This window comes from Anastrepha obliqua, chromosome 3 (assembly GCF_027943255.1).
Source record: "Anastrepha obliqua isolate idAnaObli1 chromosome 3, idAnaObli1_1.0, whole genome shotgun sequence".
In the NCBI taxonomy this organism is placed as follows: domain Eukaryota; kingdom Metazoa; phylum Arthropoda; class Insecta; order Diptera; family Tephritidae; genus Anastrepha; species Anastrepha obliqua.
Window position 1 is genome coordinate 17,176,747 of NC_072894.1, and position 17,624 is coordinate 17,194,370.

General features: G+C 38.7%; 1 protein-coding gene across 1 annotated transcript in view; it reads left to right on the forward strand.

Annotated features, from left to right (window-relative positions):
* The first annotated feature begins 880 nt into the window (after nt 1-880).
* The window catches only part of LOC129242387 (RYamide receptor), a 29,196-nt gene continuing 12,452 nt past the window's right edge, over nt 881-17,624 (forward strand). Inside the window, exons 1-2 of the mRNA XM_054879004.1 lie at nt 881-941; nt 11,949-12,151. Of these exons, the coding sequence (XP_054734979.1) occupies nt 881-941; nt 11,949-12,151 (264 nt within the window). The remainder of the gene's footprint in view (nt 942-11,948; nt 12,152-17,624) is intronic.

Sequence of the window (17,624 nt, forward strand, 5' to 3'; positions counted from 1 at the left end):
ATCCGTCTGACTATTCGTGCGCGCCATAACTTAAGCCAATATTATTTACATTTTTTAATGGAACTTGGTACATATAGTTCTCTTTATCCACGTCTTTATACCGAGTTATCGAAAGTATGATTCCTTTTGTTATTACCACCAAAAAATTCTGCTACGACATATGTTGGTCTAAAATGTATATCAGGACACCAAAATTTGATTTTTATGGAACCTATCTGCGTCCTGTATCTAACGTACTGGGGCGATAGGATTTTCCAAATACCACACGAAGAAATGGAACTCTACCGGATTTGGGCTTTCTTGAGAAATAAGTTGTGCCATTCCCCTTTAACAAGAGTCAAGGGGATGTCGATGATCGGGTGGGATTCTACTGAATCCAATTCAGTCGACCCCTTCCTGGCAAGCTCATCAGCAATTCCATTTCCTTCTATAATTCTATATTCTGGAACCCAGATCAGAGAAATGTTACTTACACGCCCTAAAGATTTGATCACCTCCTTACAGGAGTTAGCCAATTTGGATTTGCACCTTGGCGTCGTCAGAGCCTTGATAGCATCAATAGCATCGGCCCCATATGGGTATGTTTGTCGGAGCAGAATCTTTTGTTCAAGACACGAGTATAACAATGACAAGGGAAATCATAATTACGACAGCGCGATAGGAACAATTTATATGCCCTACAAAACGACCATCCCTCCCCCACATTTACTAACTCACTCACTTGTTTAACGCTTTCCGTTTTTTTTTTATTTAATAGATATACACGGAGAATTCTCACTGAAAAACAGTTATTAAATCAAATCCTGGTACAAAATTGTAAATATTACATAAATACTGAACTTCGAATTGCATTGCAATTTTTCAACCGAAATACTATAACATGGATGAGTATCCCGTAGTGCAGATACCAGCCGATGAAATACTCGAAGAGGAGGAATTCGGTAGGTTAAAGTGTATTACTTGAATTAAAGAAATAACACATTTGTATGTATATAATTTATATCAAATATTTTGAAATACTACAGTTAATCCTAACACATCTGGTATGCAGAAATTGTGCCAATTACCTGAGGTTTAGTTAGTTATTTATCTTAGCTTTGGGCGAGTTCTTTTGAATCTGGACCAACTCTATAATCTTAGTTAGCTTTGCTTTTGTTATATTGTACATACAAGCGGAATGTAGGGCTTTTTCCTAGAATTAGAGATTTTTTATGCATATTAATGCATATAACTAATTGGATATGTACATGTAGACGGGCACTTCAGTAACCATGGAAATGCGGTAAATTTAATTTTTATAATATTGCACTTTAGGGTGCATTACCAGTAAATTTTTACTGAATACTGAAGACAATTGCAGCAAACACATTTTTTTTTTACTGACTACTGGGAAAAATGACAAGTTTACTAAATACTGAAGAAAATTACAGCAAAAATATTTTCTTTTACTGACTACTGGGAAAAAATTGAGGCAAAAATATTTTATACTGACACTGGGAAAAAATTGCGGCAAAAATTTTTTTACTGACTAGTCAAAATGTGATGTACTTTCATCAGAGAAATTAAATAGGTAAGTTATTTACTCAATAAATATTTATTATTATTTTCCTCCCCACCTATCGTTGCTTAGGAACAACACCTTCTTACTGCTAGGAGTGACAATATTTTTGCTGCACTTTTTCGTAGTACGAAACAAAAAAAATATTTTTACTGCAATTTTATCCTAAATAAAAAATATTTTTGGTGGAAAAAAATATTTTTACTGCAATTTTTTCCTAATAATTAGTAAAAAATATTTTTACTGGAATTTTTTCCCAATAATTAGTAAAAAATATTTTTACTGTACTTTTTTCCCAGTAATCAGTAAAAAAATATTTTTGCTGCAATTTTTCCTAGGAAGGAATAAAAAACATATTTTCACTGCAATTATTTTCAGTGATCAGTAAAAGTTGGCTTGTTTGTTGTTCTTTAATTTGCATAAATTTCGTTATCAGAAAAATTTTACTGATTACTGCTATTTGGAACGCAATAAATTTATAAGGCAGTGTGTCTATCTATGAAGTATGCCTCATAAAACCCGTTAATCCACATACTTCGATATGCACGAAGGCAGGACATAAATATCAGGTCAGTCCATAAATTCGTGCGTTTTTTAAAGGTGTTTTTAAAATTAAAGTACTTATTAATCAATAATATATTTTCCTTCATTATTTACAATGTCTTCCCACCGTTTAGGCAAATTTTTAATTCCCTGCTCAAAAATTGTTTGTCCTTGGAGCCAAAATACGCTTCGATGTCCCTTTTTATAGCTTCTTTTGAGGAGTAGTTCTTGTACCTCATATGGAATTGAAGTTCACGGAAAAGGTGATAATCACAAGGTGCAATATCCGGAGAGTACGGCGGCCGCCGTAGCCGAATGGGTTGGTGCTTGATTACTATTCGGAATTCACAGAGAAAGCGTCGTTTCGAATCTCGGTGAAAACACCAAAATTAAGAAAAACATTTTTATAAAAGCGGTTGCCCCTCGGCAGGCAATGGAAACCTCCGAGTGGATTTCTGCCATGAAAAAGCTCCTCATAAAAATATTTGCCGTTCGGAGTTGGCTTGAAACTGTAGGTCCTTCCATTTGTGAAACAACATCAAGACGCACACCACAAAATAGGAAGAGGAGCTCGGCCAAACACCCAAATATATACATATATATATATGTATGTGGGTGCTAGTGAATAGCGAAAACCATGTGTTCACTTGTACGGATCGATCCAAACAGAACGAGACCGAAAATTATTTCGTTTATTAGCTCAACAGTACAAAGCGAAAGAATGAGAAGCTAAAAGTAAATGAAAAGTCACACATGGTTGCATTTCAAAGTATTAAGAATGAATAAATTAAAGGATAACTATTAAGAATGTAATAAGTTTAACCTAGTTGTGATGTCCCCACATATACATATATAGGTGCTTCGTGTATGTGGCACTCACATCCAAATATGCAATTCCTCATCAGGGGTAATTAGGCAGTATTATAATGATAGATGTATGTTTGAAAGACTTGTTTTTTTCTTTTTTGAAGACACTAAAAAAATCATTTTCAATATTTTGGTCACATCAGCCTCCGATTTATTTTGGGTATACAACCATCCTCACGCAGTCGTTTTATGTCGATAATCATAGATGTAACTCGCTGTATTTTCATAATTTGAAGTAAACAAGTGGTCAATTCACAGTCCTATTTTTGCAATAATTTGTTCACCAAAAGTTCGTTCGATTGCTCTAGGTTACATAGCCTGCTTAATCTTGCTGAAACCATTTAAAATTTTAACAATTCGTGCTGACCTGGGCAACCCAAAAGTAGTGAAGCTTTTATCATTACTGCTCACAATGAGAGCTCCAAAGCTTTGTGCAGATTATTCTAATTCTCAATGTGGCAATTTGCTCATTCATAATCCTATTAATTTAAAAATGAGCTTATCTTTAAAATATAGCTTTGGTCAAAAGTGTTAAGCACCTCACTAAAATAACAGTAATTAGAAATGTAGCTACCAAAGTGACCGCTGCTTTTTGCAAACATGTCACTGGTGTGTTTAACTGTTGATTATTGTAATATATTATGGAAAAAACCATGGCATATTTGGTGCGTTAAGTTTAAAAAGTAGAATTTTTAAAGTAGATATACTTAAAATATAGTCAACTTGTGAAAAATATGTGGTGTAAAACTCTCAAGCGGATGTAAATAATTTCTTTTTATCAAATCAAAAAAATGACCTTCGTTACAACAAAATAGTAAAGGGATTTCCAGTAAGAGGTGTTCTTTTGATATTCACAGAAAAATGCTATTTTTTAATATAAATGATCGGATGTTTATTTCATTATAAAGAGGAAAGTATGTCGTTAATAGTGGAAAATAACATAAGGCAAATGATCACCACGACCACGCTTACAGGACAATATCCTTTTCATGAAATTTTCCATAACCGAATTGCAAAGTGGCTGCCCTATGACCTCGATAGCCTCACGAATTCCGCTTTTGAGATCTTGAATCGGCCCTGGGCTGTTGGTGTAGACCTTCTCTTTCACGTGGCCCCAAAGAAAAAAGTCACAAGGTGTTAAATCACAAGGTCTCGGTGGCCAATTGTGATCACCTCTTCGAGAGATAACACGGTCCAGAAACTTTTCACGTAAAATATCAATGATTTCATTGCTTGTGTGGCACGTAGCGCCATCTTGTTGAAAATAAACGTTGTCCAGATAAATACCATCCAATTCCAGCGATAAGAAATCGTTAATCATCTCTCGATAGCGCAATCCATTTCAAAATAACACCTGTTATTGGAAAACCCTTTATTTGAGTTAAAATTTTAAGTGAGGAAGGGTAGTCTCAGATTGAGATTGCCAATTTGGTGGGATGTTCGCGGTGCGAGTGGAGTGGAGTGGGTGGTTCCAAGAGATACGCCAAAGCAGAGAGTCAAGCCGGATCTTCATCCAAAGAAGATCACGACATGTGTTTGGCGGGACTGGAAGAGCTGGTGCACTGGAAAATACTTGAAAAGAATGCCACTGTCAACAAAGAGCTCTACATTGCCAAACTACACTGCGTGAATGAGGCTATTCGACTGAAAAAAATTTATCGACTTGGTCCAATTATACTCCTTATTGATAACGCCAGACCCCATGTTGTACAAGTCTCTAAGCCGCACTCCGAAAGCTCGCATGGGAGGGCCCTCAGCATCCGCCATATTCTCCGGACCTTGCACCGACCGACTACCATCTTTTGCACTCCCTGTCAAGGGCGTTACGTTCGATAGCAAAGAGGTCCTTAACAACATAATTATTGTTTTTGGTTTAAATGAAAGTTCTCGGTAAAAAGGCTACGAACTTATTCTCCAACCTAAAAATTATGTTCAGGTTTCTGAGAGAAAAAAAAATAAAAATAAATAAATAATTGGGGCGTACACTTCTGTTAAGTGTTTGGCCGAGCTCCTCCTCCTATTTGTGGTGTGCGTCTTGATGTTGTTCCACAAATGGAGGGACCTACAGGGACCTACCGACTCCGAACGGCAGATATTTTTATGAGGAGCTTTTTCATGGCAGAAATCCACTCGGAGGTTTGCCATTGCCTGCCGAGGGGCGACCGCTATTAGAAAAATGTTTTTCTTAATTTTGGTGTTTTCACCGAGAATCGAACCGACGTTTTCTCTGTGAATTCCGAATGGTGATCACGCACCAACCCATTCGGCTACGGCGGCCGCCTTCGAACCAACGACCTCTCAGTGAATTCCGAATGGTGATCACGCACCAACCCATTCGGCTACGGCGGCCGCCTTCGAACCAACGACCTCTCAGTGAATTCCGAATGGTGATCACGCACCAACCCATTCGGCTACGGCGGCCGCCTGAGAGAAAAATGCCACTTCTTAAAAAAAAAAAGTTTATTTTTCTTTTCAGAATTAATATTCTACTCAAAGGCTGTATAAAGAAATGCGATACATATATATGCACATGTATATACAGATACTTATGTATATAATCTCTAATAAATGCTGTGTATTGTAATTTTCATTTTTTCATTTTCGCAGTTTCTGCGCAAATTTTGCTAATAGCCCCTGCTCCTGAAGTCCGTTGTGCATACGTGGCGAATAATTATCTTTATTCATGTAGAATAAAAAGCAGCGTTGTCATGACACCGAACTAATTTAATTGAAGTAGTTTAATTGAAGCAGAGGTGCCGCAGCAGATTAGGGGTTACCCCAATTCATTGCTTATAATATTAAAAATTATTTTTTGTGTGGTGACATGCATACATATGTACATAGGCTACATCCTCCAATTTCTATGCATTTGATTTCTCGAATATAAAGCGGTCGTTGTCCTTTGAAGCTTTCCCATAATACTGAAATTACAATACAATTTTTTACTAAGGATTAGATTATCCTTTCAAGTGCTTGAAGTGAATGACTCAGTAAGCAGCACATTCTAGGATTTTTTCTATTTATAAAGCGTTTTAGCTCTTAAAGAGCTACCACGTAAAACCTTAAATATATCCACTATAAGAGAGTTATTTTTTCATTCGAGGCTTTATCGTGTTTTCATTGAGGGAGAATTTTTACGTAGTAAGTCCCAAACCCAGCGCCCAAGCAGCTATTCTGGATTGCTTCCGCTTCTCATATTAACTCGCTCTCGAACGGTTGTTCGGTAGCTACCCAGATGATATTTTTGCTAAGCGCGGAAGTTGTGAGCTGCTTGGATCATATGTAGAATAACCGTCCTGGCCACTCGCAAGTGAATGGCGGTCAGTGACTTTCCCCACTTCTGGTGGACTTCTACATATGGAACCGTCCTCAATTGAGTAGTAAAGTTCTCTCTCGACGAACAAAACTGACACTCTACAAGGCTCTCGTCACGCCCGTCCTAACGCATGGCGCAGAAGCGTGGACGATGATAATATCCGGTGAGACATCGCTTGGAAGGCTTGAGAGCAAGATTCTGCGCAAGATTTTTGGACCGTTGCACATTGGCGACGGCGAATATCGCAGGAAATGGAACGATGAGTTATATGAGCTTTACGACGACATAGACATAGCGCAGCGAATGGCTAAGTTGACTGGGTCCTATTGTCCGAATGGATACAAACGCTTCGGCTCTGGAAGTATTCGATGTAGTACCAGGTAGAGGTAGCAGAGAAAGAGGAAGGTCTCCTCTACGTTGGAAAGATCAGATGGAGAGGGACTTGGGTTCACTTGGTGTGACCAGTTATCATGACAAAGAAAAGACTGACGCGTTTTGTTAAATTCGGCCAAAATCGCGTAAGCGATTAGCGGGTTAATTAAAAAGAAAAAGAAAAGTGTTGCTACTAGTTGATCAGAAGTGCGGAATATAAATTATGCCAAATGTTCGTCACAGAGATTTTTGCACACCCAAAGAGGAAATATAAAAAAAAAGTAAATATTGGGTCGGGGAATAAGTTTGTAGCTTTTTTACCGAGCTCTTCCTTCTATTTGTGGCGTGCGTCTTGATGTTGCTCGACAAATGGATTAATCTAGAAATACACTCGGCTACGGTAGCCGCCTTATTATAGCAATAAGTCAATTAATTATATATTTGCCGTTGCTGTTTATAACCTCTTTCCATCTCTCGACCAATTTGTTGCTGCCGTTCCGCCAAAAATCGCCTGGTTTGGTGTCAAAGAAGTTGTTGAGCCAGTTTTTACGGACCTCTTTGTTATTGAAGGTAACACCCTTCATATAGTTTGGCAGGGAGCGAAAGAGATGGTAATTGGTCGGTGCAAGGTCCGGAAAATACGGCGGGTGCTGCACGACCTCCCATTCGAGCTCTTGGAGTGCGGATTTGATGACTTGTGCAACATTGAGTCTGGCATTATGGTGAAGGAGTATGGTTTAACCATGTCGATCAGGTCTTTTCAGTTGAATAGCCTTATTCACACGTTGTAGCTGGGAAATGTAGAGCTCCTTGTTAACCGAAGCTCCTTTTTTGAGCATATCCCAGTGTCGTAATTTCCTTCCAGTACCACTCAACACATATCATGATCTTCTTTGGATGAAGATCTGGCTTGACTTCCGGCTTTCAGGTATCTCCTGGAGCCATCCACTCATTTATTTGCTCCATATTGATGTACGAGTATAGGCACCATTTCTCATCTCCCGTGATGATTCGGTACAAAAAGCGCTAATTATGACCGATTGTTGCTAGATGGCGGGCGAGATACTGAGAAGCAATTGGAAAGCGACTTTCGTTTCGTTGAGCTCGTGAGGCACTCAGGCTGCTAATTCCTCAGTAAATCCCATTGAATGGAGATTATTGAGAATCGTTTTTTGATCTGAGTTAATTTTTCCGCCAATTTGCGATTGGTTTGTCGACTGAGTTGGTTCTCCTCCAAAAGAGATTTGAGATGTTCTTCATCGAATTCAGCAGATCTTCCGCTGCGGGACGTGTCATCGACGTCAAAGTCGGCGTTTTTGAACTTTGTTTAATGTGACATCCCACCATTAGACCATTACATTGGCACACTAACGCAATGGTTGTGGTCTCAGCTTTCGGCTAATAGTATTGTTCTTTATTATTCTTTACTAATCGATGCGTGTTAGGTGACATGATGAAAGCACCATCTACGATACTACTGAACGGAACGGTGGTGAGAATTCATTTACATGGTTGGTTGGTTGGTTGGTTGGTTAGAGTGGTGATTCATCCAGAATCCAACTAGCGCTTCCGCACCATTTTGTTGCCACATCCTCGTTACCAAATTGTTTAACAGTTATTTGCAGCAGGACTATATCCAGTCTGTGCGGTTTAGGAACCTTATTAGGTTGTTGACGTCTAAGCCAGACAGTTGTTCGAGACGCTCGAACAGCGGTTTGTCCAGGGTTAACATTCTGTCCTTTCATAGGGCAGGGCATTCGTAGAGGAAATGGAAGATTGTTTCTTTTTTCACCGGTTGTTTACAACTGTGACAGTATATGTTGTGAGGGATGCCCATTTTGGCAGCTTGTTCTACGATAGACCAGAAGCCAGTTATGACTGCCGTAAGTCTACAGGTGTCCCGTCGTTTCATGTTTATTAGTGTCGACGATTGCTTGAGGTTGTAGGTGGGCCATAACGTTCTGCTGATTTTGCATTTCGTCTGGTCTCTCCAGCTACAATCTGCACATCGAAGGTATTTTAGGGAAATTGCATTCTTGACCGCACCTAGTGGAGTGAATACTGGTACTGCAAGAGCGCTATTCATGGCAGATCCCCCTCTTGCCAGTTCATCAGCTTTTTCGTAACCTTCTATGTTCCGGTGTCTCGGGACCCAAATTAAGGTTGCTCTATGGTTTTCACTCAAGTTGGTGAGCTATTCCTACTTTGCTCCAGCACTCTAGAGGTTGTTATAGTCGCGTCCAGCGCCTGGATTGCGGCTTAGCTATCCGAAAGAATAGCGATATTGCCCTTAAAAGAGAAATCTGCGATTAGTAACCTACAGGCCTCCTTACATGGACTCTCATTAGATTCATCGTGTCAGTTGTTGCGGGCTAACGTTTACGTTGGTGAGTGTGAGCACCATGATCCTCACATTTGTGATTAACATCCTGTATGATTTCCGCGAAAGTTACTTCACGACTGAAGTAGAAAAATCAGTCGAATTGAAATATTTCGCGAATTTCCACTGACAGCTCATCTAGCACATTTGCAGAAAATACAACAATTGTGCGTAATTTTATTTTTCTCGATAATTTATTTCAATTGAATTAAAATTTGATAAGTAAATATTGAAAAAGAATCTCATTTGGGTCAGTGAAAATCGCTGCTTGCGAACAAATTCCAACCAATCCAATTAAAGAAATTCTTAAATAAGCACATTTTCGTTTTTGCGTGGTTTGCATTGATTTGTACGTGGATATTCAATAGCCTTGGAGATAAGTACAAATGTAAATACATACATACACATGCTTGTGAGTATGAAAATCAATAATTCACAAAAAAAATGTTGACGCAGAGCATGCAGAAGTACAATTCACCGTTCACTTCAGCGCGTCTAATCTGAAGTAAACAGCTGATGGTAGATGTGGGTATTGTTGCTATTATCGGAGGGCATTAAGCTAAGATAACCGAGGAGGTGAATTTCATTGACATTTTGCGTTGGCAATGGTCACCCCATATACGAGTACTTATGTCTGTGTATGTCTAGAAAACAAAGTTGAAGAAGCTGTTACAATTTTCGTTTCACGTTGGGAAAGCACAGTGAAGGTCTTAAGTCTACATACAGCAACATATTTTCTTATTGCCCAGAGAGTATACGATAACTGAAAAAACTGTTGATTTAGTTTCTTCCGGAATTCATATTTTACAAAAAATAAATTATTTTATTTGCTTTATAATAAAAAAAAAAATTAACAAAACAACAAAAAAGTGGTATACATATATACATCCGCTGTACACATCTGCTGTGATTCGCTTAAAGAAAACAAGCATTGAAAAAGTAGCTGTAAAGTATCGCCATTCGAAAATTTCATCGTCGAATGATAAATCGTCGTTGCTCTTGCATAAATGTGATTGTCTATTTTGTGGTTTATTGCTGTTCTTGTGAAGTGGATAAATAATGAGTAATGGTGGTTAAGACAGAAAATAGAAGGCCAAGTTGGAAAAATAGCAAATTTACGAGGGGATTCAATAAGCACTCGTGCCAGAAATGAAGACACCATTTTTTCAAAAAAAAAAATTTTTATTTATCAACATAGTCCCCTTTTAGAAAGATACACTTCTCCCAATGCTCTGGTCATTTTTTAACCCCTTCAAAAAATAGGATATGTCGAACACTTCAAGCAGACGCCTCTGTCTCGGCGATGACTTCCTCGTTTGAACTAAATTTTTTCCCCGCGAGCCATTTCTTCATGTTAGGGAACAAGAAAAAATCGCAGGGAGCCAGATCGTATAAATACTAGGTGTGCGGCCGCAATTCATAACAAAATTCATACCATTTGCGGCGACAACTCCGGATGAATGTGCTGGTGCGTTGTCGTGGTGAAGCACCTTCTTTTTCGCCAAATGCGTCCGTGTCTCCTTCAATTTTTTTTGAAAGCGGTCCAATAACTCACTGTAGTACTGTCCAGTGATCGTTCTTCCTATTTCCAAAAGATCCATGAGGATGACGTCGTTAACATCCAAAAAATCGTCGCCATGACCTTACCGGCCGATGGACAGTCCTTGTTCGCCTTCTTTGGAGCAGATTTACCACTAAAAACCCATTGTTTTGATTGTTGCTTAGTTTCTGGTGCGTGATGAGTAATCCAAGTTTTATCAACGGCGACAAATTGACGCAAAAATTCCTTCTGATCTCGCTTAGATTGCTCCGAATACAGCTTCGAAGTTAACAGCCGCATCCGCTTGTTATGCACCGTGAGCAATCGCGGCATCCATCGGGACGACCATTTTTTCAACACCAACTTATCATGTAAAATATTAATTGCCGTTCCGGTCGACCCACCTAAGGCCTCTGTTACTTCGCGCACTTTCGTTCGTCGATCAACGAGAAGCGATAATCATGTCGTGGACTTTTTCAATGATTTCCTCGGTAACCACGTCTGCCGGGCGTACTGGTCGCTCCTCATCAAAAACGGATGTTCACCCACGTCCAATATCTAACTGTGGTCATAGATGGCGAAGCGTTCACATACACAGCATCCAACTTTGCTTTTATCTCCTCGCATTATTTTCCATCCAAAAACAAAAAGCGAACTACCGAACGATACTGCTCTTTTTCCATCTTAGCGAAAATCATGAAACACATCTTACTCGAATAGTTGCCAAATCCAAATTAACTTCTCCATCAGTCTGAAATTTGTTTTGCCGTCGTTTGATAGATAGCAGCACGCGATGCTAATACCAACTTCGCTCAGGAACGCCCTTTGTCATCAACCACGGGTACTTATTGAACCGTCCTCGTAGTTGCGGTTTTGGTTACGCCAGCTTCCCGTATTACTTTTTTAGGGGCTAGTTTAAAAAACAGGCATGAAAGACCCTCGCTTTGTCTGAGGTCATTCCTTGTTATGAATTCCGATGACGGCGAATTTCCAATTTTGACGATTCGCTAGTGTTGAGTTTTTTAGACGAATAAATTTGTGCGGAATTAAAAATTCGTCCATAGTAGCAACGAGATGGGCTCTTATAATACTATATTATCATAAGCAGTTTTGATTTAATCAATAAAAAAAATAATATATGGCGTTATTTTTCAATAATGTACGGCACGAATTCTAAGAATTGAGATTTCACGCAAGAATTCCTTTCGACTCAATCTCCAGCTAACAATAATAATAAAACAGACAAAGCCACGTAAAGGCATGGCAGCTAGTTTTAATCAATATTTAAGCTATTTACTAAGAAATTTGTTTCCCTAAATAAACCAAAATAATATATAATATGTTAATTTTGATTTCTTTTTACTATCTCTAGAACGCTTATACGTGGCTCCTGTTGAAATTATCATCGTCCTCTCGATTTTTTATGGCAGCATAAGCATCTTTGCAGTTATTGGCAATGTATTGGTCATTTGGGTGGTGGTCACTACGCGACAAATGCGTACCGTCACCAATACATACATAGCGAATTTGGCCGTTGCCGACGTCGTCATCGGACTCTTCTGTATTCCATTTCAGGTGCGTAAGCTCAAAAGTTAATTGATGGATATCTAACCTAAATAGGTATACATATATACATAGAGACATTAGAAATTCTTTCGGCGTCGATATATTTATAAGCTGATATGATATTGTGAAGTATGCGGATTGTGTTCCCAAAAAAAGCGGATAATTATATACAACACATAAATTATATACAGGGTGAACGATATGAAGCGTTACCAACTTCACACTGCTTGTATCTGTAAAACAGCTCATGACATCAACGCCAAAATTCTTCTAATGACAGTTCAATATATTTTTTATAAGCCATCACAAGCATTTGCGTCTCAGTTTTGTTGCATTTTTCTTTTCTGTGATGGAATTCAAATGTAATAGTGTGATTGCGTTATATTTGGCTGGAAAATCACAATCAGCCCTTGTTCGTGAGCTGAGTCACCTCAAAGTGAATTAAATATTTGTGTATCGCACTATAAAACGTTACAATGATACTGCTAGCATTGCAAAACGCTATGGAGGTGGACCAAAAAAAACCGCAACAACGCCAGAAATGCCTCAGAAAGTGAAGGCTCGACTTCAACGGAATCCACGGCGAAGTGGAAGAAAAATGGCAAAACATTGCGGTCCTAGACCATGGACGCTCCAACAGGACGCGGCACCGTCTCATAAAGCTCGTGTGAACCAAAAATGGTAAAAAATCATGTTCCAGACTTCATTTCGTTCACACAATGGCTTTCGAATTCGCCTGACGCAAATCCGATGGACTATTCCATCTGGTCCATTTTGGAGAGCAAAGTGAGGACTAAAAAATATTTTTTGACCGTTTGAAGGATATATTCAAGGCAAAAGGTGGTCATATCGAGCTAAAGTGAATATATGTTAAAATTGTAATCATATTTGTATTCATTTGGTGTTTTGAATAGGTAAGTCTTCATATAGTTCACTCTGTATACTTATACAGAGTTGCCGGGAAAGTCGCCCGAGATACACCCTACCACTCACCCACTATCATCCTTCCGACAGCATGAAAAAGTATAAGAACAAAGTTATTACATTTAAAATAAATAAAGAGATTTCTTCGGGTTAGTTTATAATCTGGAGATTAATAACTTGTGTTGGAACCTCCTTTGATTATAACTTCCTGAACTCGATGAGGCATAGATTTGATTAAGTTTCTTATAATATTTTGATAAATTTTTGCCTATTCAACAATAATCGCACTTCTAAGGGCACAGTAGGAGGGGGTTGAGTATTTGGGGATTACGAAAGGTGACTAATTTGCTGTTTTGTTTGCCGCTTTATGCTGCTGATGAAGTTCATAAGATTTTTGATATCAAGGCCTGCTATATCAGCAGGCGTAGCAAACAGATGACTAGGAAAACAGGGCGACTAAGAAGAAGGTGCTGAGATGATTTCACCTCATCCCCCTTAGAACTAAAGCAAAATGGACTCGAATGCCGAGTCTCACAGCATGTATGTATACCTCGCGGCCGATGTCTTGTAAGAGCACACACGATGTTTGAGAGCTGAGGTTTGTCATCCTCAGAATATCTCTTAAACGCTCGCGCCTCCAAGATCACTCACTTTTCTTTGGATAACTTAACCAGAACACAGGTATTTTTGAATTCCCGATTCCGCTTAATATTAAATCCTAAAACATTGATTTACAACCAGTATATTTTTGACAAAATCCGACCAGTCAGCGCAATAATTGCTTTCGTTAATTTTTTCTACGAGATGCTCATAATGCGATGCTGACATTGCAATTTGTGGCAAATTTATGAAATTATTGTAAAAACATAATATTTACGAACTAAAATATATAGAAATAGCAACAATTTTAACTATAAAGCAGACACTATTAGGCAAGTTTTCAACTTATAAAGTTATACATTTTCAAGTTAGAAAAACTTTTATAAATGTTGAAATTAATTTAGGGTAATTTCAGATAAATCCCAGAATTTCATACAAAATGAGAACTGTAAACTTCGAGGTTACCTAAAACCTAAAAAAAAAATTACTGTTATGAATATTTTTTAAAATATGCACCTTCTGATTTTCCATAACTTATCAGAACAATACCATACTGTGAGACAACAGAAGATTTTTTTCAAGATTTTTTTTTAATTTTGTTACACTGTATAATAACGAGAGGATTAAAATTCACATTTTAAGAGTAAGAAATTCAAAAACTGTCATGTGATACTTCATTCTAACAGTCTTACAGTCTTACCGTTTTCCATAAATTAAGTGAGTTTTATACTATTTTTAAGTTCGCTAAAATGATTATAAGTTTTTCGTTGTTAAAGCTTTTAACGCCTTCTAGCGTTTCTCGGAACACTTAGTTCATCTAAACTCTTAAGTACTTTTATCATATTATTTTTCAGTCGTTACTTCTACTTACTACTGACGGCATCACAAATTTCATCTTTTGTTAAATGAAATAATCTGCTAGCAACATTGCAGTCAGGCTTCAGACGTTAACTCAGTTGCTCTACAGTCATGTTAAGAATAACTAACGCCATTAGGATAAAATTTGATGAAGATAATCTAACACTTCACTGCATTTTGGATTTTTCTAAAACATTTGACTTGGTAAATCTTGACCTTCTTAGCAAAAATCAGAGATATATTTTTGGACTTTTCGGATAGTTCTGTGAATTTTATCCAGGAAGATGGATTTAAAGTTACTTAAAAAATTCAATTTGGCACAGCCATTCTGTGATTTAAAATAGTCTAAAGAAATGGAGCAACAGTTTCCTTTAATTGCTTGAAGTAATAAAATTGTATCCTCAAATTATTTTCCATTCTCATACACTTTTGACGTGATAACGTCTTATAATTCGATGTAGCCAGCTGCACGCACCAAAAAATACGTCGTTATCTTGCTCATACGTCGTTATCTTGCTCATGCGTCGTTACCTTGCTTGAACTGTAAGCGATAGCGCGGAACGAAAGACATAGAGGCACAATCGGCCCCCGTGTTCGGCAACGTTCGACATCTGGCTCTCTCCTACTTAAGTGAGCATATACATGTATGTATATGCGCATATGTATTTAAATTCACATATTTGTATTTGCATATGCCTTCTTCCTATGTGCATGGTAATGAACCATTTCTCTGTTGAGAATAGGACGATGATAGGAGAAGTCGGAAATGAAAGTGGGTGTTTCGAGTGTAATGTGTCTTGAAAAAGTCAAATCGATGATGGTACCTCTTAGTGTTGTTGACTTATTAACGTCTGATGAACAATCGAAATTAAACATATCTTTTATGAATTTGAACATATCTTTTATGGAATTGATACAAAATATCTATCAAACAAATAAAATTTTAATTTTGTTTTGAAAAATGCAACCATTCCATCAGTCTTTTCTTATGACGTTGTCACGTTAAACTATTGTCAGTAAACCGACTTTACAGACAATCTCTTTTTTTATGCTCGCAGCTGTTATGAGAAGAGTTGCTAGAAGAGCTAATAAATTACAAATATTTAGTAGTGCATGTTTTGAGAAATTTATTTTAATTTACTTTTGCATTATCACTAAGGCTCGTAGTTTTTCTTTTCTATGCTCGGGAGCATAGGGCCTAGCGAAAACACTTTGCCATCGTGCACGGTGCTGGGTTGTTGCTTTTGCGCCGTCCCATGTGATGTCTAGTTTGCACCACATTGACCTTCTCCGAGTATTCTATGGCCGACCGCTATCTCTGTTCTCTTGCGTGCTCCAGTACAGTGCCATCCTCGTGATGCGTGGTGGTTTTCTAAGCGTGTGGCCTATCGATCGCCACTTTATGCTTTTGAATTGCCATAGGATGGATTCCTCGCGTGTTGATCTCCACAACGCCCCATTGCTGATGGTGTTCGGCCAGAATATTCTACTTTTACAGATGATGCGGGGCATTTTTTGACGAAAGATTGTAGGCTTTGTGTGATGGTGTTGGAGACGAGCCATGCATCGTTTTCCTGCAACAATACTGACTTCACACATGAGCTGAATGTTCGCAGTTTAGTGCACCTGGAGTTTAGTGCATCTTCATCTGCTCCGCCGTCTGTCGTGACAGTGCAGCCGAGGTAGCAGAAGCTTTCGACAAATTCCAACTCTTCTAGTCTTCGTCTTGGCGATGTGGACCTCCAGTCCGACAGAGCGTGCCAGCGTGACTAGTCTTTCCATCTTCGCTTGCATGCCAGTGAGTTTGTGAGAGTGGGAACAGATGTCTTCGGCGAAGTCCAGGTCCTCATGATGTCTGGTGAAACTCGATGCCTTTTTTGTGCAGGGTCAGTTGGCTCATGAAGTCATCAAGGACGATGGCGTAGAGAAGGAGCGACAGGGGATAATCCTGCCTTACGCCTGCGTTGGTAGTGAATGGATCGCTGATATCGCCTTTATGAAGCACTGCCAGTTCGGAGTTCTCGTAGGCGGATTATCTTGGCGGGAACTCCCCTTCTACGCAGTTCCAGCCATATTGCGTCTCGTTTGATAGTATCGAACACCTTCTTAAAGTCTACGAACAGCATGTAGAGCGGGGAGCGCCACTCAAGTGATTGCTCTACTATAATTGGTCAACACAGCTTCGGTGAGGGCGAACTTGGAGGGTACTTAAAATATGAAATTTCGTTAAAAGAGCGTTTACTCTCTCGACGGCCAAGGCCAATTCCGAGAGCATTTATGCGCAGTGCATGATTTTTGCGTGGACAGTTTTCTGCTGGCCCAAAGGGGACGAGCTGTCGATAAGCTAACCATAAAAAGAAAGTACCGTTCTAAGGAAGAAATCTAAGCAGTCCTCTAATCTCTTAAGAATGTGATATGGCCGTTATTATTTCAAGCGTGATTTGTTTCAACTGGCGAATCTATTCAAAATAGCAACGTCTCACATTAGTGATTTTGTTTTGATATCCTTTACTTTTGGTTTTGTGAAAATGTCTGATTTTGTGTCGAATAATCGTCATTTGCGGGAAGTGTTGATTTTCCTTTTTCATTCGAAAAAAAACGGCGGCTGAAGCGCATCGAGAGCTACAAAAAGTTTATGGAGATGCTGCTTTAAGTGAAACAGCGTGTCAAGATTGATTGCGTCGCATCAAGGGCGATGATTTTAATAATGACGACCGTCCGCGTGAAGGAAGGCCAAAAACCTTCGAAGACGGTGAATTGAAGGCATTGCTCAATGAAGGTCCTTGTCAAATGCAAGAAGAGCTTGCTTCAGTATTAGGTGTTACCCGCCAATCCATTTCCAAGCGATTGCATGCTTGGGAATGATTCAGAAACAGGTTACTTATGGGGGGCTTCCTTATGAGTTAAAACCAAGGGATGTTGATCGTCATTGTGAATAAACGAATCTGAGGCTGATGTGATGCAGTTCGTAGGGATTTAACCTCCTGTTCACTGTTTATATAAATATATATTGTATATATAATATATAATTGGCGCGTACACCCTTTTTGGGTGTTTGGCCGAGCTCCTCTTCCTATTTGTGGTGTGCGTCTTGATGTTG